At 45.5% G+C, this 27,832-nt stretch overlaps 1 protein-coding gene across 6 annotated transcripts in view; it reads left to right on the top strand.

Annotated features, from left to right (window-relative positions):
* FHOD3 (formin homology 2 domain containing 3) overlaps positions 1-27,832 on the top strand; it is a 456,738-nt gene that overhangs the window by 279,278 nt on the left and 149,628 nt on the right. For all 6 annotated transcript variants that reach the window (XM_044243141.1, XM_044243140.1, XM_044243139.1 and 3 more), the window contains 3 exons: positions 1,902-2,013; positions 8,821-8,915; positions 15,370-15,513. In XM_044243141.1, the coding sequence (XP_044099076.1) occupies positions 1,902-2,013; positions 8,821-8,915; positions 15,370-15,513 (351 nt within the window). The remainder of the gene's footprint in view (positions 1-1,901; positions 2,014-8,820; positions 8,916-15,369; positions 15,514-27,832) is intronic.

Genomic DNA, 27,832 nt, shown 5'->3' with positions numbered 1-27,832 from the left:
TGTGTGGCGGGACCTGGCGCTGACACGGGGAGTGGAGGGAACAGGCTGGGATGGCAGGGGGGATGGAATGAGCACCTGGGGGATCAAGGGTTCTCTTCTGGCCGCCTGAATTTGAGGTGCTTGTTAGCATATGAGTAGCGATGTCAGGGGTCATGTGGGAGTCAGAGCCCAGGAGCTTGGTCAGACCTTTGAGCCATAGATAGAATTTAAACCCAAGAGACTGGTTGGACACAACCTAGAGAGAGGATATGGAAAGAGAAGGAAAAAATGCAGGAGTGAACGCTAAGGCCTTCCCCCACGTAAAGGTCGAGCACCCTGGAAGGAGCCAGCAAAAAAGTGGCCACGTGGGTCGGAGACTGGGTTCGGCCATGGTGACAGGAAACTGTTCTTGGAGGGAGCGATTGTGTCCTGTGCTGTTGGGGCCTGCCGTGAGCAGAGAAGCAGCCATTGGATTTGACAACATGGAGGCCATTGGCAACCCTACAAGGAGAAATTTAATTTGCTCCATGGTGATGTAAGCTCTGTCAGGTTGGGTCGAGGAGTCTGTGGGAAGTAAGGAAGAGGAGCCAGGGAGTGGGGCAATCCTTTGGAGGAGTTTTTCTGTAAAAGGGAGCTGAGAGCCAAGGCAGTGGCTGGAGAGGGATGTGGAGTCAAGGAGAAGAGAGATGAGTAGGGAAGTATGCCAGAGGAGCAAGGGCAAGGGGGTTGAGTCGACGTGTTTGCATGACGTTGGGGAGATGACCTCATATGGGGGATGTTTTGATACTGTTCACTGTGGGGTGTGCTCCAAGGTCTTTGTGAAATCTGCATGTGTCCCTAGTGTTTTGCTGTGAGTTGTCACCTCCGGGAGGCCCTGGTCTTCCATGGGTTGCAGATGGAGAACCTGGAGCTGATTCCGCACGACCAAGGAGATGGAGATGAGGGGTCGTGCACTGACTGGTCACTAACTCACTCATTCATTCAGGGATCAAAGCTCGCAGAGCCCACTCCATGCCAAATGAGGTTCTGGGTCCTGCCATGATGCAGAATAGCACCCCCCCTTCCCGAAGGTGTTACTTTATGTGGGGTGGGACATTGCCAAGCAAATGACTAGGGCGGGATGGTAGCCCAGAGTAAGCTTCTCCTTTCTCAGATGCATAATTCGAACCCATTTCCAGGAGACAGTTGGTGGGTGAGTTCCTTTGGGAGGAGATTCTTGGCAGGCAGGGGTCTGGGAAGGGAGACTATAGATAATGAATTGAATTGTGGCAGCATCACCTGGGGGAATGGGGAGGGGGAGTGACCTAGAAAACCCCCTCCCCCAAGGCTGCCACAGGTACCCCCCAGGGCTGGCGAAGCTTCAGCTGAGAGGCTCAGGGATTTCTCTGGGTGCGTAACCTGCAGCCTGTATGACAGGAGGCCACTGGGCTGTGGGTGGCTCCTCACGAATGCTGTGCCCTGGGCCCAGGAGGACGGGACTTGGTTCAGATTCCTGCTTCCCTCAGCTCTGTGGTGTGGCTTTGGGCAAGTCCTTTACCTTGCTGCGCCTGCTTCCTTACCGGAAAAATGAGAGTTGTGATGGTTCCTACCTCACAGCTTTCTACTCTGGATAAAACGAAGCCCCTGCCTTGGGAAGGGCTACCTTGTCTGTCAAGAGACCCCAGGGTATGAGCTCTGGAGCCAGAGGCCCTGGGTTCGAATTCTGGTTCTGTTTCCGGCCGTGAGCAGGATAGTCTGTGCCTCAGTTTCCTGATCTGTGCAATGGAGCTAATATTAATTCCTGCTCCTGACGCATCCGGCAAAGGAATCTGTGTGCCCGCAGAGAAGAGTTCCCCAGGCCAAAGCAAGCGCGGGGGGCCAGCCTGCCTTCGGGTGCCCGCAGGCGTCCACAGCTGCGTGATGCTCTTCTGTTCTCTGGGCAGTTCCGGCTGGTGGTGAAGACAGCCCTGAAGCTGCTGCTCGTGTTTGTGGAGTACTCCGAGTCGAATGCGCCTCTTCTAATCCAGGCTGTCTCTGCTGTGGACACCAAAAGGGGTAAGTAGTCACACCCACTATTCCATCAAGGTGGGCATGTCCGCTGGAGGCAGACTCCCATTTTTAACATGTTCGAAACAGGATTGAGAATGAACAGAATTCCCTTTGTGTGGACTCCCTGCTATTGGAAACGTATTTTTTTAGATGGTAAGCACACGGCGATCAGAGATGGAACACGGTTCAACAGTGCAAAGAAAAGCATTCGTGGGCTTACCCAGGTCAGGTCCGACCCAAGCTTATATTTATGCCCTGTCCCTAACCCCTCCACTGAACCCAGAGAACCAGCTCCTTCTCCCCTTTCCCATTTTGTCCCGGTCGCTCTGTCTCCTTTCTTCACTCCGCTCACACAAGCTTTATCAGCACTGACCCTTAGAAGTTCCGTGAATGTTCTCCCTTCCTTCCCTTCATCTCATACCCCCCTACTGGGGGCCCTCTCCACAGTCACCTGGCATCCCTCACTTCTGCGATCAGCAGATTCTTCTAAAACACAAATTTGATTATATTGTTTCCCTGCCAGTGGCTTCCCAATGCCTGCAGCATTAGGTCCCCACCCTGCAACTGATCCTTAAGCATCCAGCCCCTGTCCACCTGCCACCCCCACGTCCCACCTGGCCTGAATGACCCCTACCCTAGGATGGGTCAGTCACTCAGACCCCCCCTATGACCCCTTCTTTGCTCTGTTGTTGTCACTGATGCTTTCCCATGAGTGTGCGCCCTGCTGGATGGAGGCCAGATCTTTGGTTCTCCTCTTACGGTCCCAGCACTTAGCTGGCCCACGGCAGGCAGGCCTTCCATACAGGACTTTGGATTTGGCTTAGTGTGTAACCTGCTGTGGGCCCTAGAATATTGTGAAGCCTGAAGCTAAAATGTTAGGAGGTTTTGGTTTTGTCCTTTTAAAAAAAATTGGGGGTTTGTTATTGCTACTGTCCTCCCCTCAAAGACGCAAGAAGAACAAAAACTTGGTAACTTTTTCTTTCTTTTTATAACGGTAATACTCTCTGTAGAATAATTGGGGAAAAAGTATAAAAGAGACCGTAACAAATCACCTCTAGTCTCACCAGACAGAAATAATTGTTAACATGTTGGTATATTTCCTTACAGTTTCGTGTATGTGTCTCTGGGCACACACTTATGCACAAATCAGCCTACGTACAACTGTCAAAAACAAGGGGCCTAGATAGCACTCTTTGATTCAAACCATTTGTATCTCTGACTCAGCATTGCTGAGACCCACCTTCCAGGGCTGAATCCAAAGGTGAAAGAAAGTAGCTCACTAGTTACTTTGACAGTTTGCAGATAAGCTAATGAAAGTCATCCAGGGCCATAAATTGAGCTCCCATACGTTTCCCATGAATGCACCAGCAGATGTCAGCCCGAAGCATGGTAGATGGCAGGCTAGAGGTAACTCCAGGCTTGTGCATGGGGAGGGGGGTTTGAGAGAGACACCCCCTCATGTGTGGACAGGGGCCGTGAATCTGGAAGATGGATCGCAGACTGGGGCGGGCCTGTGTGTTTCTGCCACAGTGTGTTTCCATCTGGTGCCTCAGTTTAAATCTCTCATGGCCAAGAGCAGATTATGGGGCCAGCTGAGAATCCTTAGTGAAGTCCATCAGTTCCTCAGACACCAGGGTTTGTGTTTCCGGGGTCAGTTAATGAGGTTTAGGGCCAAAGTGTGGTATATGGGAAGACAGTGAGGCAGACCCTTTTATTGGTCCTGGGGAGGATCATACTCCATCCCCCAACTCTGGGGGTTACGTTAGGACAGTTAATGGACTTCTTGTTCTCCTGTCCTAAATTTCACGTAACTTATGAACCCTTTTCATGGGGGCTGAATTTAAGGGATAAGCCTTCTCATGACCTTGGGGTCCTCCTTCAACTTCATTGAGTTGGGAGTTTAGAATTTCCTCTAGACTTCACATTCTATGAAAGTGTGTGTGTGTGTGTGTGTGTGTGTGTGTTTAAAGGGGTGGAGGTTGGGGAGAAGAGTGATAATCCTGGGCTTCATACCCACATCTAAGACCCCATCAATCAGCCCAGCCAGAGGCTCTCTGCCGTCTTCAGTGTCTCTCTCACGACAAAGCAATGGCCATCTTTTCTCGACTTGTTTAGGGGGGAAAAAAAAAGCAGCAGCAGCAGCAGCAGCTAATGGATTGTTTTCTCAACTTGATGGTTTGCCTATCCAATTTCTTAATTTCTTGGCGGCTGCTGCCATCTGTCTGGTACTGAGCGCCTGCAGCTGAATAAAAACGGAAAAACTCAGACATGGCCCATCACGTGGTTCAATAGCATGTTTCTCTGTGGACATGTGTGGTCTTGGCCATGATTTTGTAATGCATACATATAACATCATCCTATTTTACTGCTAGGAAAATTGTTCCTGAGCCCCGTGATGGAATTAAGCATGTCACTACGTCATGGTGCTCTGCATGGGACGGAGCGCCGTGCCCTCCAGCTGAGTTTCCACCTGGCTGGTTTAGAAGCCGCTCTCTGTCTCCCTCTCAGCTGGGTGAAGGGCTAGACGGAGGTGCCGGGTGACTAAGGGCCAACAGAGCACGTCTGTCGGTGTACAAGTTTAAATAAGCCATACTGTTTTACTCCTCTGAGTGGCCTCAGATCCATTCTTCTGTGGGCTGGGGTGGGGATGGGGCGTGCTGAAGTGTAGACAGGGTTGGTTGGTTTGTTTTATTAGAAAGGACTCTTTTGGATGATGAAAACTGTCAGATTTAAATAGCCAGCAAAGAAAACCAATAAGCTGGGAGTCCTCAACAATTAGCTCTGCCTCCAGTGAATGAAGTCCAGAACAGATTCGTCTGGTTGCTTTGTAAAGACAACACACGCTGCACGGGGGTTACCCAGAAGGGTGCGTCCTGTGCGTGTACATGGTTCGCCCTTGGCCAGGAGTGGGCCAGCCGTGGAGCAGGGAGAGAAGCTGAGGTGTCTAAGACCGTCATAGGGACTAGTAACTATCTACAAATTAAGGAAAATGAAATATGTCCCCTTTGAGCCAGGCAGTCAGCCTGTCTGCTCAGGGGCAGGAATGGAGAGGTGGGCCAGCGCTCGTGTCCAGGGAATGGTACAGTCCCCAAGTCCACAGTCAAACTTCTCGGTCACCTCTCTCCTGGCACCTTCTGGTCTCTTTCCCATCCTAGCGGACAGGGTGTGGCAGGAGGAGACAAAAGCCGTGGAGTGTGGACAGGTGCCTACGAAAGGGCCTTGCTCTGTCCTTTTGCCACCATCAGAGACTCCCTTTCGCTGAGACTGTCCCTGTGGGGGTTGGCAGGAAACTGGTTGAGAACCGAACCCCCTGCTCCCCTGGGAAGGTGCCCTTCCCACTGACTCTCTGGATTTGGCGCTCGGATAGAGAGTGGGCCAAGTGACCCGCCTGGGGAACTGACTTTGACATTTCAGTCCTAAATCTCGAGTCAGCACTTGGGTCAGCAAGTGTTTTGAGGGTCAGCACAGCTTTTGAAGAAGTTCTGTTTTCACTGGGCTGTGAAGTAATGAGATACGACATCATTCCTAAACGTGTTGATCACACATGAGTAACAGCGGAGGTGAATCCAGCCATCCTTGGAGCCATTCCGTCTCTGACTTCTGCTCGAGGATCTGTTGATCTGGGAAGCACTCCCAGGGCAAGGTGGGAGTGAGGTGACAAAACCCAAGCTCTGCTTCCCTGGTTTTCTGTGGCAGAACCATACGTGTTAAGTGTGTTTGTCAGTTCTGTAGAAAGACACAAAACATGGTGCCCTTCTGATGGAGTGTGAGACCCCCTCGAATACGAGGCATTGGGCTAAATATCTTTCTTTGGAGGGAAACCATCACCACAGAGACTGGAAGGAAAGTCAGAGGGAGAACGCATTGCATCCTCTGCCCTGTGCTTGTTTCTGGGCTGAGAGAGGGGCCCTGCCTGGGAGCGTGTAGAAGCCAGCTGGGTAAGCGTGGGTGTCACCACAGTCACCCGCCACTGTGACAATAACTACTTGATATTCAAGTGCCTGTTACGTAACAGACACTGCACCAAATATTTTTCGTATAAAACTCATTTATTCAATAAACATTTAAGTGCCAACCGTGTGCTTGAAACACCAGAGGGAAAAACGGGCTCTCGTGGAGCCTCTCCTCCGAGAGCTGGTGTCTGGGGAGGAGCTGGAGACTGACAGAGGTTACGGTTAAGGAAATCAGCGTCTCCTAATGTACTTCATGAGCGCTGAGGCGGAAAGGCAAAGTGCTTTGTCTCCCTGACAGCTCCCGAGATTCTCCAAGGTTGACACGATCACTCCTATCCAGATGCATTCCCTGAGCCTCTGTTCATTCCAGTTCTCTGGGGCTCAGTTTCTTTCTCTGTTATGTGGAGGGGTCAGATCATATGGTTTACAGTTCTAACACAGGACTACCCCCTGTGCGCACATGCGTGCGCGCACACACACACACACACACAGATATACACACACTCTATGTAGAGCAAGCGGAGGTGGGGAGGGGTCGTTGACCTGGACCATTTGATTCCAGCAGGTGCAGCTCCTGGAAGTTGAGCCCCCGCTGCTTCCCATGGGCCAGCTTGAACCCTGTCAAGGCTGTTGTGTTGCCCCAAAATGATGCCTCCCCTTCATCTTCTTTCTTTTAAATGTTTCCCATTTTCTGGCCCCAAGATAATCAAAGGAGAGTAAACATTCATCTCGACATTGTAGGAATAGATGCAAGTTTCCAGGCTTTGAAGTCCCTAAAAGGTAATCAGATGCCACAGCTGAAGAACACATGTTTCGATTAATTTTTTGACTAAATCAAGCCAGTGTTTGAGTGTGTTCATTATAAAGGATTAAATGGCGTGCACACGAGTACGTCTGTAGGTGAGAGAGAGGAGATGGTCTGGCTGCACTTCCCTCTCTTTGGGACCTGCCTTTGCTTGTTGGCTTTTCCTTCCCTACAGCCTCTTTGGCATCTTTGGCTCCAGAGCATGCAACCGGAAAGCCATTCTGGGTCCACTAGGACCATCGGAAATGCTTAGCTTCAACGCTATCTCCCGCAGTCTCCCTTGTAACTGTATGTGGGTAACCCTCTAGAACCCATGTTTTATGCTCAGGTTGGGGGCAGAGTGTGAGCTGTGCCAGTTGTGCTGGTCCTAAACACAGGAGAAATGGCTGGGGTGCTCGAACAGCACCTGGACGGCGGGGCCCAAGACCTCCTTACCATAAAGATTGCCTGTCATGAGGGCAGAAATAGTTACTTTGCTGGGGCTTGTAGAACAGGTGTGGACTTCGGAATAGTTTGATGGTAAATATCAGCCAGGAGATATGTTAGCAGTTAGCAGGCAGGGGTCACGCATTTGTGTTTGGAGTTAGAAAGGGTTAGAGAAGCTTGCCTAGTTCTGACCAACAGGGCAGTTTTGCCCCAGGAAAGGCTTTCTGTTTGTTGCCGAGGAGAGCCAGCAGACCTCATATAATAGGTGCCTCTTCCTTTTTAAAATTCTCCTGACCTCCTTTCGACTCTTAATGTGTGCATTTGCCCTCTGGCTCTTTTAAAGATGCTCCAGTCTGGGCACCGGGGTGGCTCAGATGGTTGGGCGTCTGCCTTTGACTCTGATCATGATCTCCAGGTCCTGGGATGGAGCCCCACATTGGGTTCCTGGTTCAGTAGGGAGTCTGCTTCTCATTCTGCCTCTCCCTCTCCCCTTGCTTGTACTCTTTCTCTCTCTCAAATGAATGAATTAAATCTTAAAAAAAACAAAAACAAAAAACACCTCCAGTTTAACCCGCCTCATACCCTCTCAAAAATCCCCGCTTACTCTTCAGACCTATTATGTGCCAGACACTGTGCGAAGAGATAAGACAGAGGTCACCGCTGCCCTCAGGGAGCTTTGTTCTTAAGACCAGCAGATCTGCTCTGGTAACCCATCCAAGAACCTGCATGTGGAAGCCACGGATTTTACAATATTTCGGGATTTACTTTTACCACCGAAAATAAGCAATATCCCTTTGAGATCTTTATAGAGAGAGCAAGCATGCCAAGGGCAAGGCAATACTTCACTTCAAATGTTTATCTCAAACATAGGAAATCGCGCCCAGATTTTATATTCCCTTTGTGACCTTGGCCTTGACTTGGCAGTCCTGAATGTGATGGGTTTTCCTGCTGCTGTCTCTGGGAGCCAGGGAATAACCACCCCTGAGTCTTCACTTGCACAGCCCCATTTAAGAGCCACTTCTTGAGCTGGGCCCTCGGCGACCATCGGCACAAATACTCTTTGAGCACCGACAAGGTATTAAAGACAGGTTCTTGGTGAGGTGGGTTGTTTGTAGCCTGTTAAGGCTGAAAGAGTATTTGTACCTGGTTTGAATAGAGATAATATACTTCTGTTCTTGAAATGCTTGCTAGACAGATTTCACTGGTATTTCTTGGGAGTCCACTGTTTGAGTGAATGTGAAGATCTCCCATGTCCCCTTTCCTTGTAGGAGATCAGAACCTAACATGCTGCTAGACATACAAAGAGTATTTATCAAGAGTTTCCATGCTCAGAGAGTGAAATGTACAGGAATGGATTTTTTTCAAATTGCATATTTAATATAAAGGGAATTTTCAGGCAAATCGAAAGCCATGTGGACAATAGAGAGTAACATTTTCAAATGGATGAGAATGATGTGGTATATTATTGACAAATTATTGACGTTCACTCTAAGGATAGTGTCACACTTTGAAATTTGGTGACTGAAAGACGCTGCCATCATTGGGTGATACATCTTTGGATAAATTGCGATACGAGTTGGGTGAGAAGCATTGACTTGCCATTTTTAATGATTTTTCCTTTATTCCTAGGAGTCAAACCCTGGTCAAATATTATGGAAATCCTGGAGGAAAAAGATGGGGTCGACACAGAGCTGCTGGTTTATGCGATGACTTTAGTGAACAAGGTTTGTTGATGATTGCTAAGGGTTGTATTATGTCCCCTTTGAAGGGATACAGTTATGTTGATGTCTTAACCCCTAAGAATATCTGCAAATGTGACCTTATTTGGAAATAGGGTCTTCGCAGATACAGTCAAGGTATGATGAGGTCCTTCAGGTGGGCCATAATCCCACATGACCAATGTCCTTAGAAGAGGAAAAGAGACACACAAAGAGGGAAGACAATGTCTGCACATGCATGTGAGTAAGATGGCTGTGTGAAGACAGAGGCAGAGTGTAGAGATAGATCTCTTAGCCAAGGAGTGCCCAGAATTGCCAGCAGCCAATGTACGAGGACACACGGAAGGGCCTTCCTCTGGAGCCTTCAGACAGTACGGCACCCCCTGACACTTTGATATCAAGCTTCTCATCTCTCACACTGGAGAAAATACATTTTTGCTCTTTAAGCCACCCAGTTTGTGTTACATTGTTATGACAGCCCCCTAGGAAACTAACACAATGTGAAAATCTACAATTTACCCTCTGAGGAAGAGCCACATCACATAGGCCCCCATGTTGGTGGCTGGATCCTTGGCTAGAGTGTTGCTGTTTGCCAGAGGAAACCCTTTCCAGCTGCATGTGGTGTGTGTGTCTGCGTGTGTGCTGGTGCACATGTGTGTGCAGGCCTGGGACTGTCTGTGGGCTTTTTCTGCTTTGGTTTTTTCTAACGAAACCAGAGGAAGGACAGTGAGAACTTCATGATTACTTTTCCTACCAAGATGTCCCCCTTAAAAACATTATTCCTTAGGAATATAAATTAGGAAGATGGTGGGGACTCCTGGGGTGCTCTGTCGGTTAAGCATCTGACTCTTGGATTTGGCTCAGGTCATTGTTGTGGGATTGAGCCCCACTCAGACTCCATGCTCAACACAGAGTCTAATTAAGATTCTCTCTCTCTCTCTCTCTCTCTCCCCCCACCCCCTGCCCTTCCCCTTGTTCTTATGCACATGCTCTCTCCCTCTCTTGTTCTCTCTCAAATAATTTTTTAAAAAAAGTATATAAATCCACAAGTTTTACCCTAAGAAAATAGCTTACAGCTCAGGAGAAATGAAGGCACCCTTGTTTCACTGCTTATCCAATTCTGACTGCTGGGGATGGGTCCCGTCCTCCTTTTATGAAGGCCCCTTGTGCTCTTCTCCCTCCCAACACATCCCTCCTGGTCACTGGCTGGGAGGACAGTAGCTGTCTGAAGGATCCCTCCCTGGAGAGGGTGCTGGCACCATGCTGCCTTGGGACAGCCCTCTCTCGGGGCCAGAGTCCCTTTCTCCTTGAAAATGTCCTGCACATGGCTCTGCCTTACACCCCAGGAATCACACCAACCACCCCATGAGCCTGCCTTTCCTCCCCGAGCTGCTGGATGTAGGCCTACAGTACGAACTGCAGTGATGCAGAGAAAATTTAGAACCTCTCCATGAAGTACAACTAGAGAAACATTTCCTCTGATGAACTGGGGACACAGTAGTAGAAAGCATCATGAGAAGTAATTTCCACTAGATATTTAACTGCTGTGCAGGCTCTCAGGATTAAAACAATGTGGTCCTGGCTCTTTCTTCAGCAGACAGATGATTGGAGCAGAGGAGCTCTGAAAGTGATCTCATCGCACAGAACAACTCCCTCTTGGACTGCAGTTAGGGGGCGTGGCTTAACGTCATTCATGATTGGGGGCGGGGCTGTGCCAAATGGAAATAACCAAATACGTCCTTTGACCAATACTGAAATGAATTCCAAAGTAAAGTGTTCAATGTAACACGACAAACAGTGGAAAATTAAGAAGTAGAGGTGAAGATTAGTTTGTCTCTGGTAGGAGAAGATTATGTTAATCATCAAACCTGTCAAAAAGAATCCAAAGGGAAGGACTTTTTAAATATTTTATTGCATAAAATTATAAACAGATCTTATTTGTAAAATGAAAACCGCAAACAAAAGCTAAGGGCAAGTGGCAAATTAGGTAATTGTTTGCAAAGAATGGGGCAGAAAATTATACAACCCTCAATAATTTATTAAGAACCCAGTGGAAAAATGAAGGGCATTAACTCTATTAAGGTGAAAAGAAATATACAGTAAAACAACAAATGTTTTCCCCCAGGGCTCATTGGCAGGGATTGCTTTTTAATGAAATGCCATCTGTTGATGAGGACACCCAAAATTCTTCTATAGTCCTGGTGAGGAATGGGCAGTACTTTTCTGTAGGATAATCCAAAGAATTCCATTTATGCTTTCAAATGTCTTCGTGAGTTGATTTTACCTTGCAATTTTAAAGCAATTGTCTGTTGTTGTTGTTTTTTAAGATTAAGGTCATCTATTTCCTGTCTTTTTCAGTCACTGACATTGTTTTGGAAACAATGGACTTCAGCAAAAATGGAATTTTCCCTCTTGTCTGGTGTTTTCCATTGCAATGCTACCCATCCTATTGGTGGAGAGTGCGCTGGGCAGTTCTGATGGTCCCAGCAGCATTGCGGGGGGAGGGGGGTAGGCATTCTGCTGCCTGTGGCTGGCAAGGATCCAGCACGTGTCACATTCTTCTTGGCATCAGATGGCGCTTAATGTCCAGGAATTCCTCGCTTGCTTTTTCTCTCTGGCGGTTCTGTCTCATCTTTCATTGATGAGCTCTGGCTCAGGAGAAAGTCCTATGGACATTACTCCAAATGTCATCCTTTCCCCCCAAAAGGTCAAATAAACCACTGGCACCCACGCTGGGTTTGTTTTCCTTTGTTGAGTTTTAGTCCTGTTTAGTGCCCCAGTGAGTAAAATCCGAGATTCCAAACAAAGAAAAAATACATCAAAATGTTAATATAGGTCTGGAAAAAATTCAGACTCTGAAATCTGGGAAATTATTATATTGCTTTTCTAAGTTTTCTTTCAACAAAATAGAAGATGGACTAATAACATGGAATTCAAAACAGGAACATTTTATGACAAAACAAGTGTGCTACATTTTAGCCTGCTTAGGGTTCTGAGGCTGGTGTCTGCTCTCTTTGCATTAATGGGGGGTTTAATGGGGGGACATTAATGGGGGGTTTCCAAGATCCATACTAATCCCCCCCGTTCCTGCTCCTACCCCTTGACCCCATGTTATCAGATCTGAAGGAACATCAGAAACTAACCATTTCTCATGGTGCACGTTAACGTTCTACAATGCCGTCTTGATCCAGCTGAAACCCCCTCAGTGGGAACCCCCCACGTTGAGGCGCTCAGGTACTAACTGCTGTATAGGATAGGAAGAGGCTGATGAGGGGGCCTGAGTCACAAGAGGTATTACTGTTCCTGTTCCTGCGAGGCTGGCCTGGAGCTTTCAGAGAAGGAGGTTGGGGGGAGGTAACCTGGATGGGATTCATGCTGAGTACTCACCTTTGTTTTTACATTTCATTTATTGCTAATTACCATACCAGAAACTTGTAAAAAAAAAAAAATTCAGCTGTGTCAGCTGTAAAACTTGTTTAGCTATGCATACCCTTCACAGTTAGAGTATAGAACATTCCCATCTCCCTCCAGATCACCCTCATGTTAGCCTTTGATCATGATCTCCTCTTCCTACCCTGACAACTGTTCTCTAGCACTGTAGTTTGTCATTTCATCCCCGTCGAATAGGACCATACAGGATAGATGTAACCCTTTGAGGCTAGCTGCTGTCACTCATCATCACGCCTTTGAGGCCGATCTGCTCCGGAGGGTGTTAACAGTCACTCCTTTCTGCTGCCACAGATACACCACAGTGGGTTCTCCCACTGAAGGAGACTTGGGTTTTTACAGCTTTGGGAGTTCACAAATAATGTTGCTCTGAAAATTTGTGTGCAGGCATTTGCCACACTGATGGCATCCTGTAACAAAGATTTGATGCAATCACGGAGAACCCAGGAGAGGCAAAGAACATGTCCTTTAGGACAGAAATTTCTCCCTTGGAGAGATGCCTTTGAAGGTTTACCTGTCACTAGCCCCGGAAGGATGAGGTTTGAGAGAAAGCAGGAAAGGGGGTCATGGACGTCATCTGAAAGTGAAGGCATCAAGAGACGTCTGCCTCACTGACTCCCTGGGGGTAACCTCCACCTTTGCCGGAAGGAGGCAGTTTAGCCATGAGGTGTCTGGGTAGAAATAAGAGGACAGGACCCAGGGAGCGGTGGGGGCATGGCACAGTTTGCTGGGCATGTTAGATCATCAGCTGACGACAGGGGAATGTGTTTCTAGGATGGTTGGTCCTCTTCCCCTGCAACTGGAGAAAAGCCCCTGTGTTTGTTGGTGGCAAAAGGCCATCTCCCCTGCAGCCACATGTCAAAGGGGTTGGTATGTGGGCTTGGCTCCAGCCCAGATTTTCATGGTGGAAATGACAAATGACCTCTTCATACCCTCACTTCTGGACCTATTATTGAGTAAGTCTCCCCGAGTGTGTTTGGTTCTTTGGACCTAATTGTTTGACTAATAGTAACCACAGTGCCCCCACCCCCACCCTGCCTCACCAGCCATCACGGTTGGGCTCGCTAAGGCCATGGGAATTAGATCGAGGAATTTAACCCTTTGGAGACTTTTATAAGCAGGGAAAAGAGGAAAGAAGAAGGGAAAGGAACTGAGAGGAGAGGAGAACCCCCCGTGCCTCCTCGTGGCCCTCCACAGTTGAGTTGGAACTTTTAAATCCAACACCACTAAATGTCAGCTCACCTAGGTTCCTCAAGTGGGGGATTTGGCAGGGCCCGCCATCATGGCATCTCCATGCACCAGCCCGGCCCTGGCTTGGGGTCCTGTTTTCTTTTCCTCATCTTTTAACAGGCTCAAGGGTTTTAACAGGCTCAAGGGTTTTCACTAAAACCAGAAGTTGGGTCGTTCTGATGACGGATTCTGCATACTTTCTCATTTAGTATCAGGAGCCAGGGACCCCTCTGAGGACTGTGGTCAGCTAATGCGGAGGTGCCGCCTTGCCTGGCACTGGCAGGTGCTGGCCTGTGCTTTCCCACTTGGCCCCGTAGGTGTGAGCACCTGTTTATTACAGAGTCTGACTGGTTTACAGCCTCCTGCTCTGGGTCCTTGCTGAGGCCCCTGATGGACTAAGTTATCCCGTCCCAGTTATTTTTCACTCATTTCTGATCTCAACAGCAGTAAGTTGTATCCTCTTCACTCAGCATTGAAAGGAAAAAGCCATTATTTGGGCCATGAATAGAGACGTTCTTTCCAATTATTAATAGCCCCCAAATAGAGGCATTAGAAAAGTTGGTGCTGTGAACCGTTCTTAGGTCAGTGTTGGTCCTTTCTGAGTTCAGAATAATTTTGAAATCTACATGGAGGGTTCTTGGAAGTGCAAAGACAATGAAATAAAGACCCGTGTTTGGAATTCCAGGCCAGAATAATTTGTACAGAAGCATGAGTGTGTGAGTAGAGGAGAGGTTGTCCCAGGTCTGCAGGAACTGCTTGTTCCCTCAGGCAAACCCCTTTCCTCCCTAACCATCCTCCCATGAGATAAGGGCTTGCAGTAAATCACCTTGAGGGTCCTCTAGTTCTGAGCAGAAGGTCCATCTGAGAGAGATCATCCTTCTTTTAAGAGACACAGAATTCAAAGAGAAGTCAGCTCTTCGCCCCACCCCCGTCCTGTACTTGGGTTATCCTTTCGTCTTGTGGTTGCTACTTTGAAATTTCTCATGTTTTCCTAAATTTCTTAGACCAAGGGGAAGGCCTGCCCAGTTGAAAGAAAAAGGAATCATTACATTGTTATAACGCCAGCTGTGGGGAGATTGGTCCTAATAGGAGTTTCTCATCACGGAGCGTGTTAGTTTTCTATTGCTGTATAACAAATTACCACAAATTTAGCAGCTTAAAACAACACAGACTTAGCATCTCACAGTTTCCATGGGACAGGCTCCAGGCACCGCCTAACCGGGTCCTCTGCTCAGAGTCTCACAAAGCTGTAGTCAAGGTATCGACCAGGACTGGAGTCTGGTCTGAGGCTTGGGATCCTCTTCCAAGCTTTTGTGGTTGTTGGCAGAGCTCATTTCCTTGCAGCTGGAGAACTCGTGGTGGCTTGCTGCTGCTTCGGGGCCAGCAGGGTCATCTCTCTCCTAGTCTCTGAGCTCCGGAAATGCCTAAACCTGCTTTAAAGCGGCCCACCTGATTAGGTCAGGCCCACCCAGAATAATCTTCCCTGTGATTAACTAAAAATCAGCTGCTTTGGGTGATGAATATCTGTAAAATCCCTTCCCTGTGGTCATGTAATGTACTTCAGTGATGGGGGTGTTCTGCTTAGACTCAAGGAAGGGGATAATACAGAACCTATATGCCAGGGTGGGGTTTTGGGGGTGCGTTCTGCTTACCACACTAAAGGAGTTTTTTCTCAAATGATCTGATCATCTGTCTTGGTTTGTCCCATATAGTTATAATGCTGGCTGCTGCCTAGCCTTGAGACGGTCCCCTAAAACATGTTCGTGTCCCGTTCTTTCTTTAGACACTATCGGGGTTGCCAGACCAGGACAGCTTCTACGATGTGGTGGACTGCCTGGAAGAGCTGGGCATTGCGGCCGTGTCCCAGCGGCACTTGAACAAGAAAGGGACGGACCTGGACTTGGTGGAGCAACTGAACATTTACGAGGTAACAGCCTGAACTTTCTGGATGGCGTCGTACAGCTTGTCAGAGGCTGAGGTGGACACATTCTAGTCGCGTAGTTCTGAGCGAGGGGCAGCAGCATCCACAGCACATAGCAGCTTTACAGAAGGTAGGTTCTGGGGCTCCCGTCCCCCCAGACCTCCTGGATCGCAAGCTCAGAGAGCGCGCACAGCGGTCTGTGCGGTGTAAGCCTCCAGGCGCTGCCGGTGCTCCCTCAAAGGCAAAATCCCCCGAAGGAGGAGGCACTCGGTCACTCGCTTACTGTTCAAGATGCTACACAGTTTTTCCCTTTCCTCTCTGCTCTCTCTTGCTTCGTTATGGTGTTTTATTTGCTATTTAAGGCCCTTGTAAGGAAATAAAAATTTAAAATTTAAAATATTAGCATAGATTTTACCATCCATTTTTGTATTACACAATGCCAGTTCAAAATGCAACTGTAGGGCGCCTGGGTGGCTCAGTGGGTTAAGCCGCTGCCTTCGGCTCAGGTCATGATCTCAGGGTCCTGGGATCGAGTCCCGCATCGGGCTCTCTGCTCAGCAGGGAGCCTGCTTCCTCATCTCTCTCTCTCTCTCTGCCTGCCTCTCTGCCTACTTGTGATCTCTCTCTGTCAAATAAATAAATAAAATCTTTAAAAAAAAAAATGCAACTCTAAGAGTATTTACCTTCCATGCAGAATCCTCTGCAATTTCCAGTTCCGAGCTCCTACAGGCCTGTGTATCTTGTTCCCATCAGAATGGTGGAAACACCATAGGGGACGAAGTCTGTTGTTATTTCACTTCTTGTCACGTGTTCCTTCTGTTAACCCTCTCCCTTCAGCTGGTGAGTAAGGAAGGGCTGAAAGGGAGAGTACCTGTGGGCTGCCTTATCTTTCCAGTTTTTCTACATCATTTCAGCATAAGTGGTTGGCCAGTATAGCAGAGTAGCCCAGGTAAGAAAGGATGTGGTAGGACCCGTGGTTTGCCATCTCTGTGCATTCAAAGCCCCTTCTGTTTGCATGGAAGGCCTCTGGGGTTACAGGGCTTAGTTACAAGGGAGCACACTTAACCTTGTACTCATTTTGGTTCTCCCTGAGCTCCCACTGACCGTGCAGCTCTCAGCGCTCTGTGCTAATGCGTGCAAGGATTGGCACACGTGCCTGTTGTAACTTCTTCTCCTCCCGTGCACATGTTCCCTTGTTCCATTGGACTTCACCTGTAAAACACAAGTTAAGGGAGGCTTGGGTGGCTCAGTCGGTTAGGCATCGACTCTTGATTTCAGCTCAAGTTGTGATGGCCGTGGGATCAAACCCCATGTCGGGCTCTGACCTCAGCATGGAGTCTTCTTGTCCCTCTCCCTCTTCTCCTCCCCACCCACCTGTGCTGCTCACACACACACTCTCTTTCTCTCTCTCTCAAAAAATAAATAAATAAAAAACCACCCAGAAATGTAAAGATAAAATTAATAAGAATTTCAAGCTAGCAAAAGAGTATTAAACCAAGCACAGAGCCCTGCAGAGTGTGAGCATGGAGCCCTACACAGTCACACCTGTGACCCATCTAGGAAGGTGGCCTTGATTTGGGTGACACCTCATGACTTTGTGGCCTTGTTGACTTGAGTTCAAACCCTTCCCTTTGGGTTAGTTTTAAGCCAAATGCCCCCTTATTAAAGTTACTTATCTGATGTGACTCTTGTCTGGACTCTGAGGGTTAGAGCATATCTTATGAGCTGTGAACCACATTCCTTATTGCTGATCCTCACTGTCCCCCTTTCCTTTCTTGGCCTGAAGGGGGCAGAATCTGGAGATCTGATTCCCCTCGGGTGTGTGACTAAACAGGAAAGCTAACTACCAGACACCTGCTTACCCATAATAATGGTGTGAACTAGGCTATCCTTGAGGACTTTGTCCAGAATGTACTCATCATCCCCAAAAGAAACCCCATACCTATTAGCAGACACTCTCCATTTCTCCCTGCCCCCATACTGGATACTCCCAAACCACTAATTTACTCTCTCTCGGATTTGCCTTTTCTAGACATTTCCTATAAATGGGACCATACAACATGTGACTTTGGGGACTAGCTTTCACTTAACATGTTTTCAGGGTTCAGCCATATTTTAAGCATGTATCTGTACTTCCGTTTTGTGTTAACGTTCCGTTGTTGGATAGCACCACATTTTGATGATCTGTTCATCACCGGATGGACGTTTGGGTTATTTCCATTTGGGGGGGCAGCTATGAATAATGTTGCTATGAACATCTGTGTACAAGCTTCTGTGTGGACATCTACTTTCAGTTCTCTTGGCTATATATCTAAAGAGTAAAGCTGCTGGTCATAATGGTAACTGGACGCATAGCTCTTTGAGAGACCCCCAGACTGTTTTCCACAGAGGTTGCCCCAAGGGTTCCAACTTGTTTTCATCTTCCTCGATGTTTATTACTGTCCTTGTTTAAAAATCACAGCCATCCCAGTGGGTGTGAAGTGGTACACATTTTGGCTGTGATTTGCATTTCCCCAGTGACCAATGATGTTGAGCCTCTTTCCTTGTGCCTGTTGGCCATTTTTCTATTCTTTTTGTGGAGACATGTCTGTTCAGATCCTTTGCCTGTTTTTAAATTGAGTTGTTTTGTTACTCCTGAACTGTAAGGATTCTTAATGTATTCTGGATACTAGATTCTTATCAAATATAAATTTTCATGTATATTTCTCAGTATAAGGGTTGTATTGTTCTACTTCTGACCTAACTGATCAGTTTTGTTCATAGTGATATATAGTTTTAATCTTTCCTTTTTCCACTTGTAAAAATGATGTACTTGTTGAGGAATATATAAGTGTAAGAGGAAAAAAGTCACCCATGATTTTATTACTAACCATGGTTAACATTTTGATCCATTTTTCTAGCCTTTTTTGTATAGGTAGGTGTACGTTCTTAACTGTGGAGATAATTGTCTTTCTACGGTGTTGTGTACTGAATCTTTACTGGTAAATATGTGGGAGCCGGGTGTTTTTGGTCATTAAATCTTCAAGAACTTAATTTATTAGGGACACAACATTCTGTCCATATGCATGTACCATAATATAGCCAATCTCCCTTTTTTCAGATTTGGATTATTTCCAAACTCTTTGCAATTGGAAATGCTGTTATGACAGACAGCTTTATTCATAAACTTCTGTGCATGGGTAGAGCTCTTGGAGGGATATCTCCCAGTTAAGAGCCTCCATTGGGATTTTACTGGATAGAACTGGAGAGACTGACATGTAATTCAATATCTGCTGTAAATCATTGTCATAAAAAGTGACCAATGAGGGACAGAACAGAATTATCTTTATGTGATCTTAGGAGAGATCAGAAGAAGCTGAACCAGAGATACTTGTTATCAGAGCTTAAAGCTTCCCATAACTACCCAGCAGGTCTACTCCTTGTGTCCCCGCTCCGGGCATCTTCTCCAGCTGAAACTCTTTCCCCCGGGTATCTGCTCTGACTTATGTGTGTCGTTATCACTGGCACGTGGCGTTGGAAAGCCAGTGGATGGTGGAGAGCCATATTCTTATGGCTCGTAAATGAGAGGTTCACTTAAGAATACCAGAGATGGGGAAGGAAGAAACTAAACACAGTCGGCTTACAGGAAAGTGAAAGGTGGATTTTCCCCAGTACAGATACTTTCTTACCTTAGCTCCTTTGCACCTGATCGGAACTCCCATCTCTGAGACTGCTCAACCCGAGGCTTACAGGAATACAGCTTTGGATTCTTTGTAATCAATATATATTGGAAGATGGCATAATGCAGGTAAATTTCCCATTAGTGAACCAGCTAGGAGAGAATTAGGAAAAGTGGCCTGGATACCTACTCCAGGAATTTGTGTTTGTTTCAGGCTGCACCTGAGCCTACCCAACTCTCAAGCTACCTCCTCATCTCCCTCTTCCCCTTCACACCAACCTTTTCTAAGGTGTTCTCCACTCATTATCTTTTTTTTTTTTTAAAGATTTTATTTATTTATTTGACAGAGAGAGATCACAAGTAGGCAGAGAGGCAGGCAGAGAGAGAGAGAGAGAGAGAGGAGGAAGCAGGCTCCCCGCTGAGCAGAGAGCCCGATGCGGGACTCGATCCCAGGACTCTGAGATCATGACCTGAGCCGAAGGCAGCGGCTTAACCCACTGAGCCACCCAGGCGCCCTCATTATCTTTTTTTATCAAATTGCATTTGCTTCATACATTTAGCACCAAGGTCATGTCGTTCACAAATATAGCATCTATGTGTTATTTAAAGAACAATGAAACAAATGCCTGTTGTGATGGTTAATTTTATGTGTCAACTTGACTGGGCCACAAGGTGCTCAGATAATTGGTCAGAATGATTCTAGGCATGTCTGTGAGGGGGTTTCTGGATGAGGTGAAGACCTGAGTTGACAGAGTCAAGAAGATTGAATCAAAACCTGAGTTGACTGAGTCAAGAAGATTGCCCTTGCCAGTGTGGACAGGTCTCATCCAGTCTGTTGAGTGGAACAAATTCTCTCTGCCTGATGGTAACAAGCTGGGACATGGGTTGCCTACTACATTTGAACTCCCTCCGAGCCTAACCCTGTTGGTTCTCAGGCCTTTGGACAGCCGATCTTGGGTCTCGTTAGCCTCCACAATCATGAGAGCCAATTCTTTATAATAAATCTCCACGTATATCCTATTTATTGAATTTCTCTGGAGAATCCTGACTGGCACTCTCCTGTATTTAAGAATCAGGACGGGACGCCTGGGTGGCTCAGTTGGTTGGACGACTGCCTTCGGCTCAGGGCGTGATCCTGGAGTCCCGGGATCGAGTCCCGCATCAGGCTCCCAGCTCCATGGGGAGTCTGCTTCGCTCTCTGACCTTCTCCTCGCTCGTGCTCTCTCTCACTGTCTCTCTATCTCAAGTAAATAAATAAAATCTTTAAAAAAAAAAAAAAAAAAGAATCAGGACATTACCAGGACACTTTCTTTTGTAGCCCTTCCTGGTGTATCCACTAGCCTCAGCACTATCTTTTCTTTTCTTTATACTTTTACCTGAAAATCACTTATTCTGTGAGCTAACGCAAAGGCTCAGATTCTCAAATCAGTTGACAGATCAGAGATCTTGTTACCTAGCTGTGCTAATCTAGTTATGCTAATAATGTCAAGAATACAGACTTAAGAGATGCAGAGGGACCAAGGAGGGGTCTGTCTTAGGTCTTTTCGTCATGGCTCAGACGTGTGCTCTTAGACCCAGAACAGGAGAGGTCTCCAAGTTGTGGGGTCACAGGTCCCCCCACCCGGTGAGTAACATTCTCTTACAAGACATCTCGACTTCATAGCTCAGAGAGTCGTGGCTGATGAGGCCATCGATCTATACATACTTACCACAGGTAACCCGCAGCCAGGTGATCCTTAGCCAGTCCTGTCCTGGGAAGGGCTTTCCAGAAACAAGAGCTCTCATTTTAACAAGTATCCCTAGGCTGTTTATTAAGTAGGCTGGTAAACCGCATACTTAATGAAAGACTAGAAGCGGTCACTTGCCTTTTTTCTTTCTCCAGAGGCATTGGTCTGTAAAAGGAGTAAAGAGGTCACAGGCCAGCTGTTTTAACTCCTTCCTCCCAGTCTGGATCCCTAAACAACATATGTTTAATTATGTCTGTTCTCAAACTTTTTATAAAGGGAAATATATCATTTGTACCCTTTTATAGTTTTCTCATTTGATTGTTGTTTTTAAACCTACCCATGTTGCAGCACTTGAGTGGCTCAGTCGTCTAAGTGTCTACAGACTCTTAATTCAGCTCAGGTCGGGATCTCAGGGTCATGAGCCCAAGCACTGTGCTGGAGTCGCCTTAAAAAAACACAAGCAAACAAACAAACACAAAACCCAAAAAACCTACCCATGTTATTGTGTGGCATACTCACTTACTCATTTTACTGCTGGTGAATGTATGACAGTTTATTTACCCGCTGTTCTCATAATGGATGTCAGTTGGTTCGTGGTGTTGTTGCCCTGACAAACAGTGTTGCTGTTGAGTCTTCTTGGACTTTCCTCTTTGTGTGTATATGCAATACTTTTTTGTGTAAGTATCAGTTTTATTCTTGCTTTATAAAAATATTTTTTTTCTGATGTTCTGTTTCTTCCTTTTTTTGTTATGTTAGTCACCATACAGTACTTCATTAGTTTTTGATGTAGTGTTCCATGATTCATTGTTTGTATATAACACCCAGTGCTCCATGCAATACGTGTCCTCCTTAATACCCACCATTGGGCTCACCGATCTCCCCACCCGCTTCCCCTCTAAAACTCTCAGTTTGTTTCTCAGAGTCCACAATCTCTCATGGTTGCTCTCCCCCTCGGATTTCCCCTCCTTCATTTTTCCCTTCCTTCCCCTAATGGCCTCCATGCTATTCCTTATGTTCCACAAGTAAATGAAACCATATGAGTGATTTTCTCTGCTTGACTTATTTCACTCAGCATAATCTCTTCCAGTCCCATCCATGTTGATGCAAAAGTTGGTTATTCATCCTTTCTGATGGCTGAGTAATATTCAACTGTGTATATGGACTACATCTCCTTTATCCATTCGTCTGTTGAAGGGCATCTTGGCTCTTTCCCCAGTTTGGCTACTGTGGACATTGCTGCTATGAACACCGGGGTGCACATAGTCTTTCTTTTCGCTACATCTGTATCTTTGGGGTAAATACCCAAGTACTGCAATTGCTGGGTCATAGGGTAGCTCTATTTTCAACTTTTTGAGGATTATCTGTAGTAAATAAATGTTCAACATTTGCAAACCAATCAGTGTGGTAGAACAAATTAATAAGAGAGAAGAATCACATGGTCCTCTCAATTGATACAGAAAAAGCATTTGACAAAATACAGCATCCTTTCCTGATTAAAACTCTTCAGAGTATAGGGATAGAGGGAACATTCCTCAATTTGATAAAGTCCATCTATGAAAAACCCATAGCAAATACCATTCTCAATGGGGAAAAACTGAGAGCCTTTCCCTTAAGATCAGGGACATGACAAGGATGCCCACTCTCACTTTATAAAAATACTTAGAAATTTTTGTCCTCTCTGATGATTTGCTAGAATTCCCTTAGGGAACTGTGTGGGCCTGTGAAGAGGAGTGTGTCTGTATGTGCGTGTGTGTGTCTGCATGCGTGGACTGGTGGAGGCAGGAGAAAATCTTTGGCAACTCCGTATCTTCACTGGGATCAATTTTGCTAAATTATATTTTACTAGGAAATCATTCATTTCTTTTGGATTTTAAGTAGATTAACAAAGAGACATATAATCTCCTATGAATGTTTTTAACTTTCTCTATGTCAGTGGCTATTTTGTAATTTTTGTTTGTAATTCTTGATAAAGTTGTAGTTTTGTCTATTTTGTTGTTTTTTAAATAATAATTTTGACATATATGATTTGCACTGCTTTTCTGTTTGCAACTCGATAGTTTTTATTTCTTTTTAAAGATTTATTTATTTATTTTGAGAGAGAGCAAGAATGCAGGGAGGAGAGGCAGAGAGAAAGCAAGAATCTCAAGCAGACTCCCCACTGAATGTGGCCCAGAGCCCAGCATGGGGCTCTATCTCACCACCCTGAGATAATGACCTGAGCCAAAATCAAGAGTCAAACACTCAACCTACTGAGCTTCCCAGGGGCCCTCAGTGCTTGTTTTTAAAATTGAGGTATAGTTGACATACAATATCCTATTAGGTATACATCATAATGATTCAGTCATTTTGTACATTATGAAATGGTCCCAGGATAAGCCTACTTATCTTCCACTGTACAAATCTATTACAATATTATTGACCATATTCCCTATGCTGTACATTACATCTCCATGACTTATTTATTTTATAACGGGAAGTTTATACCCCTTAATCCCCTTCATATATTTCCCCCACCCTCTGAGCCCATCTACTCTGGTAAAGCTTGTTCCTTGTATCTATGAGCCTGTTTTGTTGTTTTGTTTTTTCACATTCCACATATAAGTGAAATAATATGGTATCTGTCTTTCTCTGTTGGACTTATTTCACTTAGCATTATACCTTCTCGGTCCACCCATGTTGTTGCAAATAGCAAGATTTCATTCTGTTTTATGGCTAAGTAATAGTCCATTGTGTGTATATACCACATCTTCTTTATCCATTCATCTGTCAGTGGACACTCAGGTTGCTTCCATATCTTGGCTATTATAAATAAAACTGCAATAAACATAGGAGTGCCTATATCTCTTTTGAATTGGTATTTTCATTTTCTTTGGAGAAATACCCAGAAGTGGGATTGTTGGGTCAAGTGGTAGTTCTATTTGTAAATTTTTGAGGAATCTCTGTACTGTTTTCCAGAGTACGCCAACTTACATTCCCACCAACAATGCACAAGGCCTCCCATTTCCCCACATCTTCACCAACACATGTTATTTCTTGTCTTTTTGATAACAGCTGATTCCAACTAGTATAAGGTGATATCTTGCTGTGGTTTTGATATGTTTCCCTGATGATTCATGATGCCGAGCATTTTTCATGTCTGCTGGCCATCTGTATGTTTTCTTTGGAAAAATGCTTAAGTCCTCTGCTCATTTTTTAATTGGGTTATTTGGGAAGTTTTGGAGTGTCTTGGTATATTTTGGATATTAACCCCTTACTGGATGTATAATTTGAAAACATCTTCTCCCATTCAGTAGGCTGCCTTTTTTGTTTTGTTGGTGGTTTCCTTCGCTGTACAAAGAGCTTTTTAGTTTGATGTAATCCCATTTGTTTATGTTTGCTTTTGTTCACCTTGCCTGAAGAGACTGGTCTGAAAAGATACTGTTGAGGATGATGTCCAAGAGCTGTTGATGTCCAAGAGATATTCTTCTAGAAATTTTGTGGTTTGGGGTTTTATATTCAAGTCTTTTCTCCATTTTGAATTTATTTTTGTGTGTGATACAAGGAACTGGTCCAGTTTCATTTTTTTGCTTGTAGTCGTCCAGTTTCCCATCATAATTTATTGAAGAACCTGTCTTTTCCTCCATTGTATATTGCTGCCTCCTTTGTCAGAGGTTTGTTGGTGGCTTTATTTCTCTTCTATTAATCTATGTATCTGTGTTTGTGCCAGTATCATACTGTTTTGATTACTATAGCCTTGTAATAGAGTTTGAAATCAGGGAGTGTGATAACTCCAGCTTTGTTTTTTCTTTCTCCAGATTGCTTTGACTATTTGGGGTCTTTGTGGTTCCATACAAATTTTAGGATTATTTGTTCAACTTTGGTGAAAATGCCATTGGTATTTTGATGGAGATTGCATTGAATCTTTAGATGACTTTGGGTAGAAGGGACATTTTAACAGTATTCTTCTAATCCAGCAGCATGGTATATCTTTCCGTTTATTTGTGTTGTCTTTAATTCCTTTCATCGGTGTTTTATAGTTTTTAGAACATAGGTTTTTCACTGCGTTGGTTAAATTGAATTCTAGGTATTTTTTTGATGTAATCATAAATGGGATTGTTATCTGATTTTTCTTTCTGATACTTCATTATTAGTATATAGAAACATAACCCATTTTGTGTATTCATTTTGTATGCTGTAACTTTACTGAATTCACTTATTAGTTCTAATTTTTTTTTCCTTTTTGGTGGAGTCTTGAGGTCTTTATATAGTATCATGTCATCTATAAATAGTGACACTTTTATTACTTCTCCCTTTCCAGTTTAGAAGCCTTTTATTTCTTTACTTGCCTAATTGCTGTGTCTGGGACTCCAAATACTATATTGATTAAAAGTGATGAGATCTCACATCCTTGTCTATTCCTGATCTTAGAGGAAAAGCTGTCAGCTTTTCACCTTTGAGTGTGATGTTAGCTCTGCCTTTTTTCTCTATGGCCTTTGTTATATTGAGGTATTTCCTTCTATACCTACCTTTTTAAGAATTTTCACCATAAATGGATATTGAATTTTTGTCAGATGCATTTTCTGTACCAGCTGAGATGATCATATGATTTTTATCCTTTGTTAAGATGGTGTATGCTGTTGATTGATATGTGGATCTTAAACCATCTTTGCATCCCTGGCATAAATCCCCCTTGAGGATGGTGTATGATCCTCTTAATGTATTGTTGAATTTGGTTTGCTAATATTTCATTGAGGATTTTTGCAGTGATATTCACTGGGGATATTACCCTGTAATGTGTGTGTGTGTGTGTGTGTGTGTGTGTGTGTGTTCTTTATCTGGTTTTGGTATCAAGGTAATGCTGGCCTCAGAAAATGAGTTTGGAGGTGTTCCTTCCTCTTCAATTTTTGCCTTTTAATTTTCTTCTTCTCTTTCAGTTTACTTTGTTGTTATTTTTCTAGTTTTTTGGATTGATTATTTATTTCATTTCCTTACTTTTTGTTAAACATCCTCGTGTTCCTAGACTGTAACGCACTTGGCGATGATGTGTTCTTTTTTTAAAATATGGTGTTGGAATTCTGTTTGTTACTACCTTATTTAGGAGTTGTACACAAGTACTCTTAAGTGTAAGACTGGCTTCCCCTCATCCTGCCCCCACCTCTTCTCTTCCTCTCCTTTGCTTTCTATGCCCTTTTTATCAGGCGGGACATCACTGCTTCGCTAGCCTTTTGAAAGAATGATGCTAGTGTTTCTTAGATGACTCTTGGGTGTTGCGTCTTGTGTATTTCTGGTGACTAAGCATACAAATGGCTCCCGGATAGCTCTCTGATCTTCCTCCTCAGTGTCCTCCCTTGGGACCTTCTCTGACCTCCCTTGCAGTGTTGGGGTTTCCTTATCAGACCTTCTCTCTCAGTCTGTGTGGCCTGCTTAGGTTCACCGAGTGAGCTCAGCAGCTTTTGAGGCTAGCGGCTGATATTTGACCTTGAGCTTTTGCCAAGGCAACGCCTGCTTCTCTGCCTGCTTCTCTTCTTGTGTTACATTCATTCATGGGGGCCTAGTATATATCATATACTGTGCTGGGGCTAAAAATACAGAGAAGTTCTGTCTCTGTCCAAGGAACTTTAAACCTGTAGTCTAAGACAAGCAAGTAGCAGATTCCTCCAGCAGCTAAATGTAACAGTGTAGAGGGACACAGATGGGGCCTGAGGTGCTCTGTGCTGGACACGGCTGCTTAGAACCTGCACACGACATGGGATCAGCCTTAACTGAATTTCATTCTTCTCCCACGAAGAAGAGAAAAATCCTGTATCATATGTTCATTTCTCCACTTCTATAAGCAATAGAGTCTCCCATGTTACATACCTAGAAGTATCTTAGACTCCTTTTTTCCTTCCTCTGCACCCTCCCCTCCCATTTAGAAATCTGATCACTGACAACCTCACTTTCTTCTCCATTCCCCTAGCTCTGATCCTGTTGTTTCGTACCTGGATTATTATGATATCTTCTTCTCATTCATTTGTTCCTCAGCACCACTTCATTGAGCACCTACTATGTTCCAGGCCCTATTCCAGACCCCGGGACATAGCAGTGAGCTAGATGGATAAGCTCATTGCCTTCAGGGAGTGGATACTCTCACGGGGTGCGGACAGTGGCCAAGTGCATGAATATACTGAGAATTGGAAGCTCCAAACATGTTGATGGAGAGAGGCAGGATGAAGTAGGGGTGAGAAAGTGAGGCAGGGGCAGGGAAGACATCTTCTGAGAAGAGGGCCTAAAAAAGGATAGTGATGGAGGGCAAAGCAGGGGAGGAGCTCTGGCTTGGCAGGTGCAAAGGGTAAAAAAGAGGTGTGACCAGAGGGGTCAGGGGCTGGGAAAGCAGCATGACCTGAGCCTGGCGAGGCTGGTGTCCTGCAAGGGCTGCATCCCAGGGAGGCCTCTCTGTTTTCTCCACTGGCCTAACTCCCAGCAACTGAAGAAAGGATCCTCCTGACAGTCAGATCTGACTATGCCATTCCTCTGTTTAAGAGAACAAACTCTCAAGTAAGCAGATGAGTGAATGGATACATGAGAAAACTTTTCTGTGGCCAGCAGGATGGAGCCCAGATACCTTGAGTTGTTATAGGGACCTACATTATCCGTAGCCTTTATAATCCTGTGGCCTTGTCTCTGGCCACTCCTACAATGTCTCTGAAGTCCCCTCCTGTCTCTGGAATACAGAAGGCAGGTCTTTGCCAGGGAGAGCAGGGGGCTTTCCTTCATTCTCTCTTCTTTGCCTTGAGTTCTTCCTTCCTGTTCTCACAGTTGGCAAATTCCTACTCCTGTAGGGGTCACCATAGCTGTCCCCTTATCCACAAGACCTTCATGGCAAGATAAAAGAAGTTCCAGCTGCCTGTCCCCTCCTCTTTGCTCACAACTTAAGAGAACTCACTATGACCCTACCTCGGACTGAGCAGTCCTCAGGACA

Source organism: Neovison vison, chromosome 3 (genome assembly GCF_020171115.1).
Source record: "Neovison vison isolate M4711 chromosome 3, ASM_NN_V1, whole genome shotgun sequence".
NCBI lineage: Eukaryota > Metazoa > Chordata > Mammalia > Carnivora > Mustelidae > Neogale > Neogale vison.
The sequence above is the reverse complement of the archived record's forward strand: the minus strand, read 5'-3'. Positions and strand labels throughout refer to the sequence as shown.